Source organism: Myotis myotis, unplaced genomic scaffold (assembly GCF_014108235.1).
Source record: "Myotis myotis isolate mMyoMyo1 unplaced genomic scaffold, mMyoMyo1.p scaffold_m19_p_2, whole genome shotgun sequence".
NCBI classification, from domain to species: domain Eukaryota; kingdom Metazoa; phylum Chordata; class Mammalia; order Chiroptera; family Vespertilionidae; genus Myotis; species Myotis myotis.
Window position 1 is genome coordinate 161,188,995 of NW_023416324.1, and position 25,132 is coordinate 161,214,126.

The 25,132-nt window shown below is 45.8% G+C and overlaps 1 protein-coding gene across 19 annotated transcripts in view; it reads left to right on the forward strand.

The window, feature by feature from the left end:
- KALRN (kalirin RhoGEF kinase) overlaps positions 1-25,132 on the forward strand; it is a 656,959-nt gene that overhangs the window by 402,054 nt on the left and 229,773 nt on the right. For all 19 annotated transcript variants that reach the window (XM_036353020.1, XM_036353029.1, XM_036353021.1 and 16 more), the window contains exons 19-25: positions 814-928; positions 4,162-4,277; positions 4,696-4,818; positions 10,356-10,538; positions 12,037-12,155; positions 15,418-15,484; positions 16,055-16,164. In XM_036353020.1, the coding sequence (XP_036208913.1) occupies positions 814-928; positions 4,162-4,277; positions 4,696-4,818; positions 10,356-10,538; positions 12,037-12,155; positions 15,418-15,484; positions 16,055-16,164 (833 nt within the window). The remainder of the gene's footprint in view (positions 1-813; positions 929-4,161; positions 4,278-4,695; positions 4,819-10,355; positions 10,539-12,036; positions 12,156-15,417; positions 15,485-16,054; positions 16,165-25,132) is intronic.

Below are 25,132 nucleotides of genomic sequence, written 5' to 3' on the forward strand. Positions count from 1 at the left end.
AAAGGTTTTTAAATTGTACAGTTTTATCTAAAGATCATTTAATTCTGAAAACTGTGGATTAAAAATTAGTGGACTACCATGTATTACTTCTACAACCAGGAAAAAAAACACTGCTTTTTAAAAAAAATTCAGAACATCTGTGGTCTTGAGAGAAACTAGAAACACTGCCAGTGGACCTAGAGTCTAGCCTTGACTTGCTTCATGACTCCTGCCCTTTTAGGGCCTCAGTCTCTTCTGGGGGCACAACAACCTGGGACACACCTGTCCTCTCTGCCACCCCTGTTAGTGTGGGTCTTACATGGCCAGTGTAACAGCTCTTATTCCTTTAGGTAGAGAAATTTATTAGTGTTACTGAGGTGAGGGTTGATTTGAGGGACAAATAAAATTTTAAATGTGGGTAATACCCATTTAGACTTGAGATGCATGGTCAATAGGTTTGTTTCCCAAATTTGCTTTCTCAAGTCTAAATTCAACTAATGTTAAAGTGACTTTCACCAGTGCTCATGTACGAGGCCTTCTGGGGGCAGAGGAAAACGAGGTTGAAAGGGAAAGTAATACTGACTCAACTTACACTCGGCCGGGGATGGCTGATTCCTGACTTTTATCTGGGGTGGAGAGGGGAGGGGCGTGGGAAGCAGTTCTTTACTCCATGAGAGGGGGTTCTCTCTCACTGGGACTGGGGTGTCCATGAGCCGGAGTGGCTGCAGGGCTCTGCTCGCCCCTAGCTTCACAAGCCCTTCTCCGGGGTCTTGGGTCCCACGCACCTGCTGGACCAGGACTTATGTGCGGGCGCTTCCCACTTGTCTCCCTCAGGCCTGCACCCTGGCACGGCGGAATGCGGAGGTGTTTCTCAAGTACATCCACAGGAACAACGTCAGCATGCCCAGTGCCGCCAGCCACACTCGGGGACCCGAGCAGCAAGTGAAAGGTCAGTGTGACACCTGCCAGCCACCAGCCACCTCAGCAGCACGGACCAGAGGCTGTGCCCTTGGTCTTCATGCAACCTCAGATTTCCTGGGTTTTCTCCTTGGATAAGAAAAAGTTAGATGTGGGATGGCATGGACTGTGATGATTCTTGGGGAACGTGTTAAACAGGCATCAAGATTTAGAATGGAAAAACCATGATACACTTTCACCAAAGCTTTTTCATTTATTTATCTTAAAGGCTAGAGCATCTCTATCTAATAGAATTTTCTGAAATAACAAAAATGGCCTGTACCTGTGCTGCCCAGTCTAGAAGCCACACATCGCATATGGCTGTGGGGCGCTTACAATGTGCCTAGTGCAACTGAGGAACTGAATTTTTACTTCTGTTGAATATTAATCAACTGAAATATAAGTAGCCGCCTGTGGCTAGCATATCGAGCAGCGCAAGGCTAGGGTATCTTGCAGCCTGGGAGTGAGACAAGTTCTAATCCCGGCTTCATTGCTGAAGCTTTTAAAACTCCAGTTTCCTTCTTTAAAATGTGGTCCCAGAACAGGAGCATCAACATCACTTGGGAGCTGTAGGAGCTGACACGGAATCTCAGGCCCCACCTGGATCGAGCGAGGCAACCTGAATTCTAGCAAGAGCTCCCCATCCCACCCCAGCCAGGTGATTGGTGTGCACATGGAATTTAGAGAAGTACTGGTCTAGATAATCCTTAACATCTCTCTGAATTTGTAACATTTATAATTGTATGAAAAAATCAGTAACCTTTAAAAACTAGCTATTCACTGACCACATTAAGCTTAAATTATCATTGATGAAATTGCCTATTCTGGACCAGATAGAAATTTGCCTTTAAGTAGGTATAGAATTTAACAAATGTTGTCTTGATATAGCAGGGAAATACAACCCTTGAGACTGCGACTAGGGAATGAACTAAAATTGACCTGGAGTGAGGGAGCGGGCAGCTTGGAGACTACGGAGTTGCCAGGGGAGAGAGGCTGATCTGCTCTATGAAGAGCCCTTCTCAGAGAGCTCAGAGGCGAGGAAATCAGAGGCCAATGGGGAGAATTAATTTTAGGAATCAAAGTCCTCTACGGAGAAGAGGAGAGCGGGTTCCTTTTCCAGGTGTGCTACCATTTGTGATGGAGCAGCCCTGCGGGTGGCTGGCGTGATGTCACCCTCCCCTTCCTGCACAGTGCAGAGTGGATGTTCAGATTTCCAAATGCAGGTGGCAGCTGGGGGAGACCTGCTGAGCGCAGACACTCCCTCTGTGCCTCGGTGCTGAGAGTGGCAGGCACCCAGAGAGAACCAGGTCACTGCAACTTTGTGGGGGTGAGGGCCACTTGTTGCCCACAGGAAAGCCTTTAAGAAAGGGCTAAAATGAGTCCTGAAACCCTCCAGGGTTTTTGCCTGATCTGGGTTGTTTCTCACTCACTGGCCAATTGAAGCTTCCGGCCGAGCGGGGACTACACTCACCCCTGCATCTGTTTCCATTCCACGGGCTGCCTGCACCCAAAGCAGTGCCACTTAAGGTTTTGTGCAGGAGCAGTTATTGCTGCATAACAATTCGGTGGTACACAGTTGTGGGCATCGACTGCTCAGGTGACTGCATGTTGGCTGGGGTCAGCTATCTTGGCTGGGCTCGGTGGGGCAGTCCTGCTTGAGCTGCAAGTGTGGCTGGTGCGGCTCCTTCCCTGCAGGTCAGGTGCTGGCTGCTCCACGTGTGTTAATTCTGGGACCTCGGGGGAGGGGCAGCAGTTACCCAGGAGCACTTCTTATGGTGTCGATGGCAGAGAGGAGAGGCAGGGTCAGTGCACAGCACATTTCCAGCCCCTGCTGTGTGGTATCTTAACAACCCATTTGCCAAAGCAAGCCACATGGCTGACCCTGAGGTCGGGGTGAGAAAATACACATTGTCTCTTCGGGGAGAAAGTTACATGATAGGTATAGATAAGGGGAGAAGGGCCTATGAAGGCTCTCAGCCTAAGGGAGGAGGGACAGATTCTGTCCTTAGAAGACCAGACTTCCAGGGAGCATTCAAAGTTCACAAAACCAGCAGAAGCCTTGGAGTCTGAGCCCTGCGACTTGGGTCGGGTCCTTTGCAGAGCACAGTGACGTGTGCTGGGCAGCCCCAGGAGCCTGGAGACCAGGTGGCTAAGCACTCAGGGTCTGAAGTAAATAGCTCCACCCTTTCCATCTGCATGACCCTGGGTGTCACCTACACTCTCTGAACCTCAGGTTCTTCATCATAGAATGGAGATGCAGCCATCCTAAGGGAGCTCCTGCATCATGAGGTACCGTGAAAATACAGTGAGGGCTTAATAAACATTAATTTTTCTAAGTAGTCCTATTGTATATTTTATTGGCATCTAATATAGTTAGCAGCAAGCAGGAGGCAGACAAAATGCAAAATAAATTTGATTGCTTCAAGCATTGGACATAATATTAAACACTTAGGAAGTCTATCCAGGTAGCCAGTTGCCCCTGAAACAACAGAGCAGGCTGGGAAATGACGTGGACAAACACCTTCCCGGCCCTCTGTGGTGCTGGACGCCTTGTTCACATCCCCACGCTGAACATCGTTAGAGGTAACATGAGACCGCTCTCAGCGTTTCTCATGATGGAATCCAAAACGACGTGGAAGTTTGGTCCTAGAGGTATGATTCCATGTGGACATGGTTCCCACATGGCTTCCCTTTATGGTTATTTAGAAGTTTTAGAGTTGAGGCTCTGCTGTTCACGTGCTGTGTGCCCGGCTCATGTGCAGGGCAGGGGTGTGGCCCATGCCTCAGGTTAGCCATACAGTGCCATCAGCCCTGAGCCACAGCTCCCGCTCCCCCAGCCTAGAACAGCTGGGATTCTGTCAAGTCCATTCACTCGTGTAGGGTCCATGAATTAGCTGTTACTTAGGGACTGACACTTCCTACCGTCTCTTACCATCAAGGACCAGCCTTGGTGTCAGAGAATCAGGGCCACTTTCAGGTCACCCTCAGGGCATACCCTTCCCTCATTAGTTGAGGAACCTCATCAACAGGCTCTCACCCCAACCCCCCCACCCCCCCTGGGAAATCCTCTCTGGACCATGCTTTTGCTCCCTTGCTTCTGATGCCTGGATTGGTTCTGTGGGGAGGCTTGAAGGTCACAGTATCTGGCACTTGGGATGTAGGGGAGAAGCAGCCAGTCAGAGTTGTCAGGGCCTCCCCGTGACCGGCGCAATCTCCTCTCTGCAGCCATCCTGAGCGAGCTCCTGCAGAGGGAGAACCGCGTCCTGCACTTCTGGACCTTGAAGAAGCGGCGGTTAGACCAGTGCCAGCAATACGTGGTGTTTGAGCGCAGTGCCAAGCAGGTATGTGCAGAGCGTTCCCCGGCTTTACCTCAGCTCCAGACACTACACAGAGGCCAAGACGACCAGTCCTGGGACGTCCAGGAAAGGGCAGTGGGAGGCGGGGATGAGAAGAGGAAAGGGAAAGGCTGAGTTTGGTACCAGGAGTGGGGAGGAGGTTCTGGAGGAAGATCACCCCTAATTCACGATGATACTGGGTCAGTCTAATGGACAAGGGACTCTCTTTGTCAGGGGGATGTTCCAAGTCTACCAGGGGAGGGCTCATTCATAAATCAGCTTTCAAGCTGTGTACTGCTTGAATCATGTCAGAATTTCCTGGGTCCATCACACTGTCCCAGACCACAGCCTTCACGGTAGCATGGCATGTTTTCCTACTGACCCCTGGCTTTTGGGGGACTGGATGGGTTGTTTCCTCCCACAGGCGCTGGACTGGATCCAAGAAACAGGTGAATTTTACCTCTCAACGCATACCTCCACTGGAGAGACCCCAGAGGAGACTCAGGAACTGCTGAAGGAATATGGGGAATTCAGGGGGCCTGCCAAGGTAGGAAGCACCCTGGGCCTTCCCCAAATCTACTCAGCACTTCCCAGTCTGACCAATTTCACGTGGCGGAAGGGAGAGCAGCCTCTTGCACAGAATGCTTCGCCACAGTGGCAAGGGGGGAAGCATCGGTAGGATTATGTCCTTTGAAACCCGAATACCCAAAGAATGGCGGCTGCTGGATAGAGCGTCTGTATGCAGAAGTCAGCTGCTGTGCCCGGGGCTTCCAAGTATCCCCTCTTCATGCCCCAGGTTCTGGGCTCTGCTGTGTTCTTTCAGGCCACATAAGGCAAAGGGATGTATTCCTGTGAAATGCACATTGCATGTGTGAGCATCACTCCTAGCCACATGTTCTTGACACTTGAATGGCTTGGAAAATCCACCTTATGGGAAGGGCCAATGGCTATGGGTGAATTTATTACCTGTTTACACCCATGTTGTTCAAGGGTCAACTGTACTTCTGTCTGGCCTCAGACCTGAAAATGAGCCAGACTGGAGTCTCTGGGGACCCAATCCTGCACTAGTGCACATACCACACCCCTCACACTCCCATTTACAATGAGGCAGGGAATGTACAATAGGAGGAAATCTCATTTTCATCTGTTTTCACAGCCAGGATTTGATCTGAGAACCCTTGGGTTTGAATGAAAACTGATTTGAGTTCCCTCCTTGTAGCCTCCTATCCCTCACTCTGGGCTCCCTGCCCTGTGAACTTTTCTGGGCATCACTCCCACACACGGCAGATGCTCTTCCCAGGGTGAGAGCTGATTTTGTGGGAGTCAAGGGGGATATATGGAGGCCCATCCTACCCAGAGATCCCTCTGACACGCGGCGAATGTTCCTCTAGTTAGGCCCTTAGTCTCATTCCTGAGCTGACATTTCAGAAGTGGCCACCCACTTTCTGAGTCCTCCCCTTTTCAGCCAATGGGAAAGCTGTCAGTTCAGGTAAGAGACTTATTTCAATACCAGCTAGAACAAGCAGCACTAGGGAGGTGGCAGGCGCACAGTACCCTTTTCAAATCCAAATGAACAAGGCTTTGGAATGACCCACTTTGCATCTGTCTGCCCCTCTCCAAACAGTGTCAGTAATGAACTGTTAACAAGCCAGACAGTATTAGCTCCCCTGGTTCCTACTCGTGTAGGATAGGTCGCAGCAGTACACGGGATGGATCGCAGAACGTCCGAGGATCAGAATCTGTGCGTAACCGAAGTGCAATTGCAGAGAAGCATTTAGTCAATTTAATCCATCTTCCTTCACCTCTTTCCCCTCTTTTCTGCTCACATTGTTACTTGGGTTTCATGCTTTGGGCATTCATCAGTTGATAGATATTTGGGTTGTTTACACTTTTGGGCTACTATGAATAATACTGCTGGGAACATTTGTGTACAAGATTTGGTGTGAACATGTGTTTTCAGATCTCATAGGCATATACCTGGGAGTGGAATGACTAGGTCATAGGGTGACTCTCTGCTTAACTTTTTATTTTTTGGGGGGGGAAGTATTTATTTATTTACTTTTATGCTTAACTTTTTAAACTGGAAATTTCATCTCTGAAAGTAAAAGAAGCTATGAGATAAACTGGACTTCATTCTTATTAACAAAAGAGAATAAAGAGATAAGGAAAATTACAGGAGTCTTAGCAGAACTAAATTATGTGTTGAAATTCAGATTGTTAGGAAAGGGAACACTGGGCATGTCAGACAGGCACTTAGAATGAGAAAGATGGAATCAAAACTATTCAGAGAAAAGATGGGCATAATTCTGTTTCTGAGACTACAAAGAGAAATAAATATTGCTCGCGAGTGAATATTTTTGAAAGGTTTAGTTGTTTGTATTTAATGACATGCTCTCCTCTATGAAATGAATATGAAGATATAGCTCAAGAGAACTGTTTACCTACACAGGGAGCTCAATAGTTTCTTATCAACAAAATAATGTATCAATCAATCAATAAAAATAATATTGACAATGAAAGGCAAATTGGTAGATTATACTGAAATTATAAGAAAAATACCAAAAAGACTAAATCTTAAAGATTTATGAAATGTGCTAAAGACACAAAAAGGGCTTTTGACATACTGTATTCAGTATAAGGCTCACTGATTGGGGGACGATGGTCAAAGGAAGCAAGAAAGGAAAAGAAAGAAAAAGAAAGAAAGAGAAGAAGAAAAGAACTGTCTTTCCTTTATTTACCTGTTTTTTTAGTAGATAACATATTATTCAAAATGGAAATGGCAGAACATACATTAGGGGACATAGCAAGCCCAATATAAGTGAGATGTCAGTTCCAAATTTCTGGGCCCAAATGAATTATATTCCCCCAAAGGTTCCTTTTTGTCCACAAGATCATGTAGGTACTTCTGAACCTAACATTCAAGAACCTCTGCAGCCTGATCCTCACTGTACCAGTCCATATGAGTTACTCTCTCTTGGTGGCAAGATCTGATTTTCAAACTGGGTCACATTATGAGATAGAAACTATGTCGCTGGACCTCCAGGAGCCCAGAAAATGCTGACTGACTCCACCTTATGAGAAAAACAAGAAACATGGCCTAGTCTCACCTGTGGAGATGAAAGCTGAAATGTCACCCGAGACTGAGTCAGTTCCGGCAGCCACACTATCTGGTCATCTCATCTCAGGACATCGGGATATATCGCCACCATTCAGCTTCCCTTCCTTTCTCCTCTCTGCTGTCTGCATTTTCATTCTACTCTGCAGCTACCTACCCAGTCCCCTGCCTCTGCACTTCACACTCCCAGAGAAACCGCCTCCATTGACCCAGAATATTGCCACTGTCCCCGTGTAGACAGAGCTTTTAGGACAAGACAGATCAGAAGTAACTCACTGCATATTGATGGGCTGCCCTTGCGGGGCAAGTTATAACCTCTGACCTCATGCTGTGGCCAGGCATATGGCAGGTTGCACTAGAGTCACCCATGTATAAGAAATCATTTCAGACTACTCTCAGTTATCTGCTTCATGGGCCAAATTTATCATCTAATTCTTCTTAATATACACCCTCAGTCTTACTGCTCTGGCTTTACACACCTCTAAACACAAGACTTAGTCATTTGCTCATTCATTCATTCAACATTTATGCAACGCCTACTATTTTCTAGACGTTGGAGATGAGTGAATAACATACAGCAGTTATCTTTTAGGAGTTTGTGGACTAATGAAGGAGACATATACATGATTCAGTGTGACACATGCTGAAGTAGGGGCATATATGTGCTGCTGGGGGAACCTTTGGAAGGGCATCACCTGCTCAGACTCTGTGCACACACACACACACACACACACACACACACACACACACACACAAAAGGGCTATTGGGTTAAAAGCAGGGAGAAGTAGTAGCCACTCATCACAGCAGGGGGGTGTGGGAATGTGAGGTTGGACTTGTTGCAGGTGAGGGGCCATGGAGAGGGTAGAGACAGTCACAGGTGAGGTGAGGTCCCGTGGAGGGAGGGTTTGTCAATACTGCTCATTTTATTGTCCATTATTTGCTCTCCCAGATTCCACACATCCCTGGAATACCTTTGGTCACAAGTCTTTCTTTTTGTTGACTCTGAATCACAGTTTTGATGTTTCAGGATAAAGTTTCCCCTAGTAGGGCTGCTGCCACCAGCTTTCTATAAAACCCCATCTCATGCTGATGTCTACTGACCAAGAGCAGAGAATAAATATGTATTTCCTGAACTTTACACAAAGGCGGATTTCTTGATTATAGTTGTACAAAGTAATCTCTGTTTTAAGTAAATTGTTTTCAGGGGGTTGCAGGGCATCCTAAATGCAATAAGGTGGAAGTCCTTAGGATACCAGGTATCTTTTCTTACCCCATTCCCAGTGCTGCTATTCTTAGCCTGTCCATGGCTAAGGAGCTGCTTCTCCTCTCCTCATACCCACTTTCTTTCCTTCACACCAAAGCTCTCCTGGCTTCATGTCTCCCAGTCCTGGGTGCAGCCCACTGTCCCTGAGGCAAGAGAGGCCCAGATGTGCTGAGTGAGCTGCTGGCAGGCCAAGTCCTCCCTGCCAGCCTCTTAGGCACTTCTTGGGAGGGTCGGTGACCTGGGAGGGGCTGTGATGAGCCTGGAAAGGCAGGGGAGGGCGACTTAGGCTCCTCTGTCTTATCTGCTCTTCCCCCAGCGATTTTCTGCCTATCTCCCTCAGTTATCTAGATTGCAGCATGACCCGAACCTTGGGCCTACTGCCCTCCCGTCCAGAAGATCATTGTACTTCTCAGAGTATTATTTAAATATTGTTTCCTTTCCTTTAAAATCTGCTAGGCTTCCCTGATCAATTTTAGAGTTTCAAAACTCAGGTACAAGATAAAAGATGAGCAAGTGTTTACTTATTGAACATCCCTTTCATTTCTATGTCTTACCCGGCAAGAAGGCCCCGTCTGAGATCTTTTCTGCCCATGCCAGCCCACTGTTGCTGTTTTTCCTGGTTTAAAATTCCTGCACTGTAACTATACATACTTCTTGTTTTGACATTCAATTACATGATGCCCTGAGTCATGTAACTACTTTCTGGGAAAATCTTGTCCCCTCGAGAGATATAGACTGTTTCGGGGAAATGAGCTTCTTTTTTCTTCTTTTGTTTAACCCCCTGGACTCCCCCCACAGCCCTCTGCACAGTAGTGTAGACAGAATTGGTGCTGAGCAAACACTTGCTAGAAATGAAGTTAACACAATACACATCAGAGCTCCACCTTCCTCAGCCCTGTAAGGGATTCCAGCTTCATTAATGCTTTCCTCTCTTCCTCTGTGGAAACTGGAGACAGAGCCTGGTGGTGAGAGGGACGGTGTTTACTGTTTAATCTGCTGCTTGGATTTCTTTAGATCCTGGCATGTGCTCCCTCCCCTGGCGCTTAGAAAGCCCACTTCAGGCCAGTACAGTGAAGGGGAGGACTAGCGACTGTGGGGCAGCGGCACACAGGCTGTGTCACTCACAGGCGGTAGGAACTTGGAAAGCCCTGAGCCTCTCAGCCTCAGTGTTTTCATTTCCATCTATTGCTTCAAAGAGTCTTGCACTTCCTCCCTCCACCTACCTCCCAGGGAGTCTCAGATGTGGCATTAGCATCCCCTGTAAACTGATAAAGCCCTATATTAATCGAAGAGATTCTTACATCAATAATTACAATGACTATCACTAAGGTTTACTGAGTTCCTGCTGTGAGCACTGTTTCGGGCACTGTTCTATGTTCTGCATCGCCAACTATGTCATGCTCACAGCAACCTCACAATGTTATGATTCCCATTTTGCAGATGAAGGAGCTGAGGCACAGAGGGTTTAAGTAATTTGTTCAAGACCCCCCAGCTAACCAGTGCCAAAGCTGAGGTGTAAACCCAGGCAGTCTGTCCGTGAGGTGTCTGTGGCTTCCGCATGGGGGGATGGATCTTACTGAGCCACCCAGCCATTGGCCTCTAGCCTCTCATGATTAGTGGCTGCTGTAAAGAAGAAAAAAGCGGGTAGGGTGAGGGCCATGGGAGTCCATGTCATCTGGTAACTTAAACCCTTCTTTGGGGCAGCAAACGAAGGAGAAGGTGAAGCTTCTGATCCAGCTGGCCGACAGCTTTGTGGAGAAGGGCCATATCCATGCCACAGAGATCAGGAAGTGGGTGACCACGGTGGACAAGCACTACAGAGACTTCTCCCTGCGGATGGGAAAGTACCAGTACTCCCTGGAGAAAGCCTTGGGTGTCAACACAGAGGTAGGTGTGGGCTGCCCAGCTGGGACGCCTCCTTTCCCATCTCCCTCAGCGCGACTGCTGCCATTTGCCATGGAAGGAAGCAGGTTTCCAGAGCCGCCTCTCTGAGCCGCGGACCCCTTCAGCACTTGCCTGGTGTGGTTTCCCTTTGGGGGGATGGATCTTACTGAGCCATCCAGCCATTGGCCTCTAGCCTCTCATAATTAGTACTATATATATTGCAAAATTGGCTGGCTGGGGTTGGGGCCTGTGGCTACAGAACAGAGTTTTTCTGTGTGTAGAGTTTACTTTTGACTTTGAGGACTACCATCTTCTACCCAATTACGTTAATCAGCAAATGACTAGAGTCCCCAGTATGTACAATAGTGCTCTTTCAAGAATAAGGGGTGTAGTTTGTGCAAAGGCCATTTGACATTTCAACTGAAAGGAGATCCTATCTGCTATGAAGCAAGGGAAGACTGACTTTTAATCTCTTCTTCATCATAGGGGTCAGTGACCTGGGAGTTAAGAACTACACACAGGCTGGCAGTTCAGTCCTAGGATTTCTAATTCTTAAATCTTTATTTATTTATTTTTTGTTAATACTCACCTGAGGATATTTTTCCTTTATTTTTTTTTTTGTTTGTTTGTTTGTTTGTTTTTTAGGGAGAGTGAAAGAGAGAGGGAAAGACAGAGAGAAACATTGATGTGAGAAAAACACATCGATTGGTTGCCTCCTGCACAAGCTCTGACTAGGTCCCGGGCCGGGGAGGAGCCTGCTACCAAATATGTGCCCTTGACCAGAATTGAACCTGGGACCCTTTGGTCCACAGGCCAATGCTCTATCCACTGAGCCTAACCGGCTAGGGCTAATTCTTAAATCTTTAAATGGGCTCGTGCTCTGAAGCAGAGCAGACTAGAGAGTAAAGTGGTCAGATCACTAAAATTGGGAGAATTAATGTCTAACCTGTGAGATTTTTTTCCTAGAAGTTTCCGTTCTATATAAATACCAAACATTGGATGAAATAAGCAGGGAGAGGCAATTAGAAAAATCAGTAATTGTTTTCTGTTTCAAAGGGAAGTTGCTTGTTTAAATAAAAATATTTGCTTTTATTATTTTCCCTTGACAAATGAAAGTTTTCTTATGTCTTTATGTGTTTCTGCTTCACATACATTATAATGTATAGTAATCAATCATGGACTCATTTTGTGTGTGTGTTTAGATTTAAACAGGACCAAAGTCCCAAGAGAAATATGACACTAATTATCAAATATATTCATTGTTTTTTTCTTGCTGTGGACATTAGCGCTGAACATTTGACCTGAACATTTCATATCTTTCTTATTTGAAAAAAATGACCACATGAAGAAGAGTGCTTGTGGGTGACAATTTGTGGGATTCCTGCTCTCCTCATCCTCCATTATCTCTCTCTCTGTTTTTCACCTCTACCACCCTCCACAGCCCTGTTTAGTTGCTTTCCCAAAGCATCTCCGAGGTGACCTCTGTGCTCTCTCTGTGCAGGATAACAAGGACCTGGAGCTGGACATCATCCCAGCGAGCCTTTCAGATCGTGAGGTCAAGCTGCGGGATGCCAACCACGAAGTCAATGAAGAGAAGCGGAAGTCTGCCCGGAAGAAAGAGTATGTTTGGGGGGAGCTTTCACCCAACAACAGGCTCCTCGTGACTGTGCTTGGCTTTCACCGTCACCTGTCCCTTTGGACAGCTCCGTGTATCCTCATGACCACCTGCAGAGGTTGGAATGGACATACATGATGCTTCCACTCATATGTCATGCTAACCAAGAACTACAGGGCATTGGCTAGTGGAGACAGTGGATCATGTCCACCTCACAAAGCATTGCCTGATGACTCTGCTCTTTATTTTGGTCTTGCACAGCTACATATATCCAGAGGTCTTTCAAGGGCTTTGTGAAGACTATTTTGACAGATTCCTTTTGGGTAATGCTGGGAAAAAATAGTGTTTCCCAAGATTAAGAAGCCTTAGGTAGTTGATTTATAAAAATGAAGTAGGACCACAGGTCCCTTGGAACTGAAGACACTAAAGCGAAGTCAGAGCTTGAGTTTCATCTGGGGAATGTTTTAGTTTGTCTGGGCTGCTGTACCAAAGTATGACAAATTGGGTGCTTTAAACAATATAAATATATTGTCTCACAGTTCTGGAGGCTAGGGAAGGCTCTGTTCCAGGCATATTTCCTGGCCTTGTAGACCACCTGCAGAGGTTGGTATGGACATACATGATGTTCACATGGTGTTCTCCCTGAATATATGCATGTGTCCAGATTTCCCCATTTTTTAAGGACACCAGTCACTTTGGAATAGGGGCCCACCCTATTCCATTATTAACCTCATCTTAACTAATTACATCTGCAATGACTATTTCTAAATAAGATCACATTTTGAGGTACTGAGAGTTGGTATTTTAACATATGAAATTTGAGGGGGACACACTTCAACCCATAACAGGAAGGAGAATGAGACCACACATGGCCAAATATTACTGCTGGGCTCCCTCTGGGGCACCAAATAGCCAGAGGGTGGCAAAGGATGCATTGAAAGTAAAACAAAATGGGGTAGAGGGTAGAGGAGCTAAATTATGAAAAGACACAAAACTGCAGGAAGCAAGTGGAGAAAAAGGAAGGAGGAACGAGGCCAGAAACCCAATGCAGTAAAATCAAAGACAACTTTCCGAAGCATGTGAGATTATATTCCTTCTGACTCATTTCTCTCCTTGTTTACTAAGCACCTACAATGTACTAGAAACTTTGCTTACACCCCCTGTTTAATCCTTGCAGCAATCCTGTGTGATAGGCTGTTTTCTAAGTAAGGAGTCTGAGGCTTAGAGAAGCAAGTGCTCCCTCTAGTAAATGACAGTCATAATTCAATTCCTGTTTGACTTCAAACCTCATGCACTGTCCACTTTACCAATAGAGTAAGAATAGTAAGAGTGACTAATTAACTCCAGCAATGGGGAATGTATGAAATCAGGACTTTAATATTAATAGAAAGGCCACTACTAGTACAATGTATTGCTTTAGGGAAAATCCTACCATAACAAAGGTCCAGGAAAAGATGCTGCTCATTTTAATATTTCTTGTGAAATTTTGAACAGGGGACACTTTGGGGATAATCGTTCTCAAAATTTTCTTGGGATGAAACACTTGGAATTACTCCCAGGAAAAACTAACATTGAAAAACTAAAATAAGCATGAATACATACTCGGTGCTAAATTATATATTATTATGTATCACCTGCCAGCTGGGAAGCACCATTTCTAATAAAAACTTGTGAAAGAAGGAAGTTAGGTGGGTACCCTGCAGTGAAGCCCAGTGCAGCCTACGCCTACCAGCTGCCCACCCACACTGTCATCAGGGCCCGAGGCAGAAGGGCGCCCTCTCCCTGTAGACCCGCAGCACCAGCTGCTCTTTGTGGGAGGCTGAAGAGCAGTCCCCTAACATCGTCCACACGTGCTGTGCTTGTGATCGACCACACACTGCGCTTCGTGCACATCAGCCTGTGATGCAAATGAGCCCCATTGTAAGTAGTGTGAAGTACACGGGATAATCCAGGCCAGAGGTCAGCAAACTGTGGCCCACTGGCCAAATGTGACCCACCTCCTGCTTTAAAAAAATTTAAATGTATTGGGTGGCATTGGTTTATAACCACCTATTTTATATAGTCTGTAAGCCAAAGACTCTTTTTTATCTATGTATATAAAAGGCTACGCGACCAGCCGACTGTCTGACTGGCCGGTAGCTGTGACACACACTGAACACCAGGGGGCAGATGCTCAACGCAAGAGCTGCTGAGTGACAGCAACTTTGCAGAGTGCCCTCTCGCACCCCAGGACCCCTCAGGGGATGTCGGACTACCGTTTTCAGCCCGATCTCTGCAGGCCAGGCTGAGGGCCCCCACCTGCAGGAGGGACCCAACTCACACCGCAAATGCCCTTCGAGCCCTGGTGCCGCCCCAGTGCGGCCGGTCAGGGAGGGACCATAGGAGGTTGGCTCCAGGGTGTGTCCGGCCCATCTCGTCCAGTCCCACCCCGCTGGCCACCTTCTAATTAATTTTCTTTGAGTGTGCATGAATCCGTGCACCGAGCTGCTAGTTTTTAAATGATTAAAAAATATGAAAAGAAGAATATTAGTGGTGTAAAAATTAAATGAAATTCTTTTGTGTCCATAAAGTTTTATTGGGACACAGCCACACTTACTATTGTTGTTTTTTATATACTGTCTCTGACTCCTTTTACACTTTAGCAGCAAAGTGAGTGGTTGTAGCAGAGTCTGAATGGCCCACAAATATACCTGGCTCTTTACAGATGAAAGTTTCCTTACCCTCCCCTCGGCCCCAGTCTCAGTGGTGGTGTCCTAGCATTTGTTGATTTTTAGCTTATAAACCTGGTTTAACTTACAGTACTGTGAATTGCTCTGGTGTAAGTCAACAACTCCACTACACAGATATCATCATCTGGGGGCTCTAAGGAAAATTTAGGAAGCTGAACCTGAAGCTATGTAATTGGTTAGAATGCATATGAAGTATGCCACATGCTTGTGCACACATGCAAACACACGTGCAATTGAACACACATACATGTCAGCACAGAATCACTAAATGGAAGAACTGGGATGGGAAAGGGAGAGAGAATGCGGATGTGGCTGAGCACAAACCTTCCCAAGAGATACAGAGTAAATGGGCAGAGTGAGCGGGACTCGGATAATGCTCGGAGGCAAGGAGTTCTGAAGAAAGGGAGAGGTATGTTTTGGTTAAGTAGAAAAATAGGACGCTCAGTCATGTCATGAATGCTGGGGTGGGGAAGTGACACTTGCAGGAAGGGAGGTATTATCTCTCTAACCAACTAAACGCCCATGTGTTCCCTTCTAGATTCATCATGGCCGAGCTGCTCCAGACAGAGAAGGCTTACGTAAGGGACTTACACGAGTGCTTAGAGGTGAGTACTGCAGTCGTCAGCCCACAGCTGTATAAGGAAACTGCCAGCCTCGACAGCGGCAGGTCCTTGAGGGGAGAGAGCTCTTTGTCTTCTCCCGGAACTTCACAAAAGAAACGCCAGCCCAGGAAATCCTTCTACCCGAGGCATGGTAATTGCACGGCAGGTTCAACTGCTTTGGAAAACAAACTTTTCTCAGACTTGAGCTAGACCCAGCAGAAAAGCTTGTAAGACCCTTGAGTTCAAGATAAAAACCATGACACAGTCAATGAACTCGAGTCTGAAATTCTGCATCCTCCCCTCAGCAAACACTCGGGCATGCACAGGTTTAATAAACAAGAATAGTGTGGAGTCTGTGCTCTTGACGAAGGTCATGGTGTGTTTCCCTAGCAACAGCTCAGGATAATGGACCGCCGGTTTTCTTCCTTTCCGCCCTGCTTATTTACTGTTTCCACTGTTTCCACTCTGCATGCGTTGTCACCTGAGTCTCACATCACAGCATGAAGGCCTGTTTATTTCGTCTGTATTTCATGTGGCCGTTCTTGCCGGTGATGAATTGTTGCTGTCTTACAGACCTACCTGTGGGAAATGACCAGTGGCGTGGAGGAGATCCCCCCTGGGATTCTGAATAAAGAGCACATCATCTTTGGCAACATCCAGGAGATCTACGATTTTCATAACAAGTAGGTTGGTGGAGGGTTTCCGCGGAGCACACTTAAGGCCATAGATGTCCAACGATAGGGCTTCCCAACAAGAGGATCAAGACTGCTTGGGAAATCTCGCCTAGTAAATTGTTACCTGTTAAAGTTTCTAAGTCAGCTACACACTGTCAGACTTCTCTCTCTCTCACCCATATTTCTCCACAATTGTCCAAAATTCCTAGTGGAGAAAAGTACTCAGCAGTGTTCTCCTTAGAGGCCTAACTGGCAGCATCTTTGTACTCAGTCAGAATGATAACCAGGCTTTTGAGGAAATAAAAGTAGCCTTTCCTCATTGTAACTGTGGGGGATCCTGACATTAGAATTCATCTGAGGCTAACTAACCGTTCCACCTTGTGGGCCTTAGATTTCAAATTCCACTGAAGTTCACGTTCAACTAAATATTTTCTCCCAACTATCCCATCATCTCACCCAAAACAACGGAGAAAAGATAGGTGGGTAGGTAGATAGATAATAAAAATACCTAATGGAACAGAGTTCTTGACATCCTATAGGGGAGAACATCATTTGTTCTTCTCTGTTTTGTTGAAATAAGTAGAACAATAGGGCCCTAAAATGTCATGACTCATTTTGTCCTGTTCCAGACTAGATTTAAGTATCTTTTCCACAACATACTAAACCACATGTTCCATCATTAACAGAAGATCAGCAAGAACATTGGTAACTAGTTATGTAACCTACGTAATGGAAATAACTCAAGTTTCCAAAATGCCAATAGGGAATCTCAAGACACAAGGAGTTTGATGGTACAAAATCCTGGAGCTCGCTCAGGACCCTGTTTTAGAGAAGGGGTGAGAGATGGAGGTGCAGTGTTGTAAGTCCTGAGGTCTGGCCACGGGGCTTGTACTGGGATAAGCAGTCATGCTGGAGACAGAACCAAAGCTCTCGGAGTTCCTGAGGAGGCCCGTGCACAAGGCACAGCCCCAAGGCAGGACTCTAGGCAGCACGGCCCAGCGGGGCTTCCTGTAGGGATGGAAATGCCATGTCTGGGCTGTCCAGCGTGGTAGCCCTGACACACGTGTGGCTATGGACACTGGAGCATGATGCGTACTCTTGAGAACTGAATTTTTAACTTTATTTCATTTGATAAATTTATATGGCAGGTGGCCACCATATTGAACAGCCCAACTCTAGAAAAGGAGACCTCAGTATGGCCCTTTGCTAAGAATGAGTCGGGGGCAAGCGTTGGCTGCAAAAGGACCCTGATTTCTAAAAGGTCTAATACAGGGTGGAGATCACTCCTCTCTTGTCCACTCCTGATGATTAATCCCCTGTTATGTTATCAAATGGCATCCATGTCAAGAGAACATACAAGATGTAGCTCCCTTGATGGGTTAACCTTGTCAGATTATGTAAACAGTAAGTTCTACAGGGAAAAACCATCGGACTTTCTGGAGAACTTAAATAAAGGTTCCCAGTCTTTTTTTTATCACAAATGTTAACACTCTCCTTGCGGTTTGTTTGGATATCTTCAGACATAGAAATAGTGTCTCCGCGTGCCTATTAAATAAGACCCCAGTAAAGCCATATTTGACCATTGATTCCAAATTTCTACCTCTGAGCCCAGCTCAGCATTACCCTGTCTCCTCCAGGACACCTGAGAAGACGTGGGACTGGTAAGCAGTAAGTCATGTGACTTTACTTTTCTGATTGATGATCTCTGGGATTTAGTTAACAAGTCTCCCTTCCTCATAGTCTTACCAACGTGACTAAGAATAAAGGATAGAAATTTGGAGATCACAGCATGCACTTCCTGTGAGCCCTGCTTTTGTCAAATTAGTGAATAAAGGGAAAGGATACTTATTTCAATTTGATCAGGTATAACAAAAATATCTAGCACAGCCATGCCCTTATCTGATTCCATGATGTCACTCTACTAACCATGGGAACCAGTTTGGTGGTGGTTTAAACAGCTGAAAGCCTCCCTACCAGTGACAAAGTAAATTCTAAGAAACCCTTAAAAAACAGTCACGTTAAGCCATTCAGAATGCTGCATACCATAGAGGAATAAATTCAGTTGTCAAGAACACAGCTACCAAACAAATGTTACCTATTTCTGATATTACAAAGAAACAAGGAGGAATTAAAAGCCAGCCTCTGAGCAACCGAAAGAGCTGTCACAAGATAAAGCCCTACCTTTTCAGAGTCACCTTTGTATCCTCTCTAAAAGCCGCTTTACTCTTAGATTGTTTTGAAGCTCAAGCAATTTAGAAGCACCAAACAAGAATCAAGAACTTGAGCAGGTAGTTCAATACCAGCAGCATAAAGTGAAACCTGACAGGAAAGAAGACACATTGCAATAAAATAGTCAAAAGAACCCACAAAATTAGAGGGGTCACTGGCTCTTCAGCATTGATGCAAACGATTCTATATCCCATCACAGAGCCTAGCGCAGCCACGGTCTCACTGGATAGCATATAATTGATATTAGTCATAACCCTGAATCATTAGTATATCCTGCATGAAACAACAAGGAAACTCATTAAAAAATGTTTTCAATTATCCACAATTTAAAAGAATGTCTAAAAAAATTAAGCTGTGTATTAATTTCCTACAGGATCTGGAGGGCTGAGGCTTTATTCATCATGTATACACATGATGAATGATGGAGAAAGCATAGCACGTCTACAATCTCTAATAAATAAGAGATAAAATGGCAATTAACCCAACTTTGAAAATGCAAGAGCTGTGAACTCCATAGAGATCATGTCTTCCACTGCACAACCCAGGCCCTGGCACACAGGAAACTTGGATAGTTGTTGGATGGGTGGCTGGATGATGGAAAAACAATAGAACTTTAGTTTGCAGACTTATGGCTAATGTCATTCAAGTCACAATTCAGTCTTTTGTTTGTTAGAGTCTCACAAGAGAGAAAACCCTTAGTTATGATTTCCCCCCATCACTACCAGAACCTTCTAGACCAGCAAGGTGATTGAATATCTGAATGAGGGAGCTTCCTGGGAGCTTCTTAATGGGAAGGCCATGCAATGGTCCAGGCACCTGTTTGCTCTTCAGGAATCATTTTCTGAAATGGTCACTTTTTAACCTGAGAATTTCCAAGGGTTCTTTTCTGCATCTTTCCAAAGTTACAATTAAGTGCTATCTAACAGAGAACATACTCCTCTCATTTCTAGTGCATAGCTCAGGTTGTCCGCCTATGCTTCAGAAAGGGAGAGAGGGAGGAAGGGAGATGGGGGTGGGGGGGGAGAAGGATTTCGACTGACACTGCCTGGATAAGCCAATTAGCTGAGTCACTAGGAAATTAGTACCTAGACCAGGGGTGATAGGGTATTGATCCTTTTAAATGGTGTCACTTTGAAAAATTACCACCAAGATTAGGGATTTATGCGTGTGTGTAATTCTCCAGGACCTTCATCTATATAGGTACTGAATGGAGAAATTCCCAAGTACCAAAATTTCTATACAGAAGAATAATTCAATATGTAGAATTTAATACGTACAAGTAGTGGTTTTAACACAAATTGGAGGTTCAAATGGAATGATACCTTGTTTTTACCCTCCAGTCCTTCGCCCTCCATCTCTTTTCTACAGAACTGAATATAAAGGTCATGAAACTTACCTTTATATAAGCAAGGACTAGACCGAGTTCTATCGTGGACTGCTAAGCATTCCAGGAGCACTCAGATACCATAGTATATTCCATAAATAGATCCCCAAACAGGTGTGGGTGTGTTAATACAGTCTCCCCACTTTGACTAACCTACAACTTGTGATTTAGGAAAATCATTTATTTGGTTTGCCTTGATTATTAGAATTTCATCTTTGGTGAGGACCGCTGTTTGTTAAAAATATTCATCCCCTTCAGTTAAGTGTGAACTTTCCTTTTTCCTTTTCAGTTATTTGGAGACAGGGCCGTACATGTGAGTGTGAGCAGGAACATCTTTATAAAATCTCTGCCGTCAGGCTCAGAGGGTCTCCTTCACTGCAGGCACAGCCATCTCCAAGTGCAGATACAGGCACTGAGACCCAGAAGAGCCAGGGACTTGCCTAGGGTGTGACACCCCCGCCCTTAAAGGTCAGGCAGAGATCCCAGTCGTCTGCTCTCCCCCCTCCCCACTCCACAGACTACCCCTGGGACTGCCAAATCTGGTTGGTTGGTTTCGTACCTAACCCGCTTTCATGGGGATCCCCACATTTGAGGAACACTCCAGCTCATTTCTTCCATAGGTATGTCATCCAGGTCCCGCACCCTCCCATCAATTGTCTGAAATAAGTCAGTTTTCAGCAAGACTTGGAAAAGCAAGTTGAGGAACCAACTGCCAGGGCTGGATAGGCCTCTGCACACTCCCTCCCTCCAGGCCTGGCACTCCCAGCCTCATGGCCGAGGGAGCCAGGGCCAGAGCCACGTGGGACTGACGTGGGAGCACTGGCCAGGCCAGGGTCAGCCTGCTAGGGTAGCAGGTGGCCAGGGTCAGCCAGGAGCAGAGGGTGGCGTGCAGCAAGGGGTGAAGACAAGGTGGAGGTAGTGATGGGAAAGGCCAGGGCCACATTTTTGTCATCTTCCCGGAGTTCCTTCTTGGGCCAGCACTGTGCTGGTTTGGAGTGGAGCTGGTACAGTGATGAGTGAAACCCAGTCTCTGCCCAGGAGTCAGCGAGGCACCTGTGATAGGGTGGAGGTGAGCACAAATGCAGCTCAAAGGAACAAAGAAATTGCTTCCATTGGACTAATAGGAAAGGCTTCACAGAGGGGAGGGCATTTAAGGTGGAATTTAAATAAGAGGGTGTTGTAGCTAGAGTTGGCCCCCTGGGGGGGGGGGGGGAGATAGAGCGAAGCCCTCCAAGGGAGGAGAGTGGGGCCTGTAGCAGGGAGGCTGGGAGGGGCAATGGGAGGAGTCCTTGGGGAGAGGTTGGCTGTCACACCCCCAGTTAGACCGTCTTGTCACATCTGTGTCTGAGATTGAGATTGAGGCGGGGGAAAGGAGAGGTGGTGAGGGGAGGTAGTAAGAAGTAGTGAGGATTAGAAATGGTGGTCTGGGGGGGGGGTCACAAAGGAAGTGGGGAGAGACAGTGAGTGGGATAAAATACCTAAATAAGGAAAAGTGAGAGGGAGAGATAAGTGGGAAGATAAGGGGAAAAGGAGAGATGAGAAGGGAGAAGAGTGAGAGGAGAGGGAGGCAGTAATGGGTGGAGGAGATAGATAGATGATAGATAGATAGATAGATAGATAGATAGATAGATAGATAGATAGATAGATGGAAGGGAGGGAGGGAGGGAGGGAGGGAGAGAGGGAGGGGAGGCAGAATTTAGGGGAAGAGGGAGAGAAATGGCTAAAGACCTAGCCCTCCCTGGGGCTAACATCCTATTGCAGGCGCAAGAATCAGCAAGGGGCTTTTCAAACATTTTTGGCATGAACCAAAGAAAATGATTATACATTATGTGCTGATATATATGATAGGGAATTATGTTTTCAACATAACATCCTCACTATGTGTGATGCATATTGATGTTTTAGGTTGGTTTCCCGTTTTTCCCTCCTCCTCCTCTTCCTCCTTTGTGCTGATTTACACCAATATATTGATTTGACAACCCCTTGAAACACAGTGGGTCCATCTGCAGTCACAGGCGAGGCACTGGCTCCACCAGGTGCTGAGACAAAGGACGTGCAGCCCAGGAAGGTCTGCAGCTTGCATGCGGCTGCTGCTGCTCCCTGCCTCTCCACCCCTTCCCAGCACACACTCCCCTGGCTAAAATATGCACACGCTATGTTTCTGTACTTCTCCTCCCCTCTGGATGCCTTTGGTATTAGTTTTATCCCGTTTACAGAAAATCATAAATAACAGAACATAAAAGCCTGGGGAAAAGCCTTTCAAGATCATCTAGTTCTTCTCTACGCCCTTGTTTTATAGAGACTGGAGCTTATGAAGTTTGTTTGTGACCTTCCCAAACCAATCAGCAGCACAGCCAAAGAATTCAGTCTGTCTGACTCCCTGTTACATCACAAGGTCATTTTCTGAAAATCCAGATGCCAAGGAGAGAGGAAAGGGAACACCTGCTGTGATGTTTCTTGGCCCTAAACCCACACTTGAGGGTTAACTGCAGGCCATGCACAGCCCGTCAGAAAAGCTATGTAAAAATTGGGCTGTGGTTTCATTGTTTGATTTTTTCGTATCTGTCAGCATTGGTATTGGTTATGGATATTGGGGAATACCCAGGGCAAGACAAAGTCTAGACATAGATTTGGACGTGTCAGAGTCATGCTGATATTAGTCGTACATGCTAACTGCTTAGCATCCATGCCTGATGGCTAAATAGCACATTAATGGGTACATATAACATTAAATGTGAGCTTCATTTTTGTATCTTATTTTAACATTAAACTTGTTACATGTTTATGCAAATAGCTCTGGATTCATGTGATCACACAAGTTAAAACAAAATTAGGAAATGTTAGCAAAACCTGTTCAACAGGGAGCAGTGCAGCCTGGTAAGCTGGTGCTCCAGGTTGGAGGCTGAGGGTGGGGATATGGTGAGCAGGAGTCCAGCCCTGCACACCTTTCTCTTCATTCCTAACCCAGGCTGAGCCTCCTGTGTGCAGTGAAGGGCAGAGCCAGGTGATGCTTCTGGCTCAGCCTGGGTGACCAGACTGTGCTGAGGCTCTTCCGTGAATAGCCCGACACCTCCATTCATTTAGTAGCTGCGCCAGGATGCTAACCAGCTGTCCCAGCCCCTGCTACCTAGAGCTTCGTTCAGCTGGGCTCTGAATCTTCCTGGTCACTGAGGGGTTTTTCAGAAATGATCTCTACACCTACTTGTGTGGAAGCAGTAACCCAGCTCTGCTTTGAGAAGGAGGCAATGTCCTGTACTTCCTGCGAATAGCCAGCCTGATACCTTTCTCCCCACCCGACCTCCAATGCTATGCATTCTCCTCATTGTTCTCTTCCCCCTGCTCCTCACCGCCCTCCGTGCCACAGCCCAGCCTTCATTCCCCTTCTCATCACCTCCAGCATTCCAACGAGTACACATGCTTAAGAGCACACACGTACACACGTGCACACACACATACACACTTGTACACGCATGCATACACACATGCATACACGCATGCATACACATGTGCACGCACATGCTTACACAAAGTCATCAAATACATTCATGCAGACTACATCCTTTAAGTGCAGGCTGTACCCTCGATGTCTAGGTCTGGCTGCTGGACCACGTGGGCCCCTCAGAGAGGGACACACTTTTCCAGAAGCACTGGGACTATAGGCCACATTTATCTTTGAAGAAAACAAAATCTACTCAGGGTACCTTTCAAATGGTGCTGTTTCCATAGTGCTTAATGATGAGCCTCAGAAAGCTTTCTACCAGTAAGTGTTAGCGCTTTCATCTCACGGATTCTGTACAAAGCCAGAGGGAAGCATCTTTCTCATGAAGCAACTGCATCATATATTGCATTGCAATAATTTAATAGAGAAATGACATTGCTTAGATCTTGACATTTCTTGCAAAAGTTTTATTCATTTCTGAAAGAACCGCACATTCACACATACACTTAAACTACTTGCTTTGCTCATTCTCTCATGATTTGTTATGTATAATATTTGAAATGGTGAGGACCAAGATATTGCTATAAAACAGATGAGGTGGAATATTCCATCGTTTATGAAGAGAGTTCTGACCTTCTGGGCTTTCATTTAAACTTATCATGTCTATTTGAAGTAGGTGGAATGATATTGATCAGACTTACATAATCTTCATAAGCTTCAAATTAAAAAGCAAAATGGAGTTTAATATTGCCACTTGCCTTCAACAAGTACCTTGAGATTGTAGTGACTATCTTACTCAAAGTTGTGAATTCATATGTGCAGCACAAGATAGTTTCTTTAATTCTTAACCTTTTCTTTCAAAATGTGGCGTCAATGTGGGACCCGCCGAGTGGAAGCACACTGGAACCTCTCACGCAGTCACCTTCACGTGCTGGTCTGTGGACCGGATGAGTAGGATTGCCTACTCATCCACTTCCTAAGCAATGCAGGCACTCAGCTCCTATCCCCAGGTGCACAGCCAGGCGTGGGGACCACTAATGAGGGTTTTCCAAGAGTTCCTTCAGGCAGAGTCAGATACTCCCTTCGAAAGTGTTCACTCACCAAGACATCTGGGGAGCACTGCACATTAATCCCTTCAGAGACTGACAATGTACCTGATCGGATTGTAGGATTTTCTGCAGTAAAGAAACCAGCCTACCCCAGCATTTCCAAAATTTAAATGTGTGACCTTGGAATTTAATTTTTGCATTCATTTCCCACACTGAAATATGTGACTTTGGAATCCAATCCTTGCACTAACACCCAATCAAGATTTCCCAAGGATATGGCTTATGGGAAGGTAATCTGCTATAGATTTTTTTTAACAAGGGTTTAATTGGGGGAGCTCCCTATATATGCCTCTGTGAGTTGGGGAGAGTATGAGATACGTATGTTTCCCAAAGAGAGTGTGGTTCTATTAAGACTAGAAAGTACTTATCCTGAGAACTAATGTTTATTTAGGGCCTACTGTGTGCCCGGCACTGTGTCGGGTTCTTTAACTATGTGGATTTGTTAAATTCTCACAACAACCCCTGTGAAGGTGTTATTTTCAAGATGAGAAAATGAATCTTAGGAAGACCCCTCACATCTTTGACTAAGCGTGAACTCTGGCTTCTTACCTGGTACTTGGTTGTGGGAGGAAAGGGAGACATGGGGTCAGTAGAAGGGTGGACTGGTGGTGGTTGCTGTTAAAACCTTCATTTTCCAGAAAGATATTAATTATAGAAACAATATTCTATGCATTTAATTCATTTTAGAGTGCTTTTATTTTTAAGGATTTTCAAACTGCACCCTTCCTTGTGATAGCTGCTATCACAAAAATTACTAGGACTTTTAATAAAATTGCTAGCACTGTTTTCAGCATCAATTATCAATTCTGTGGTTAT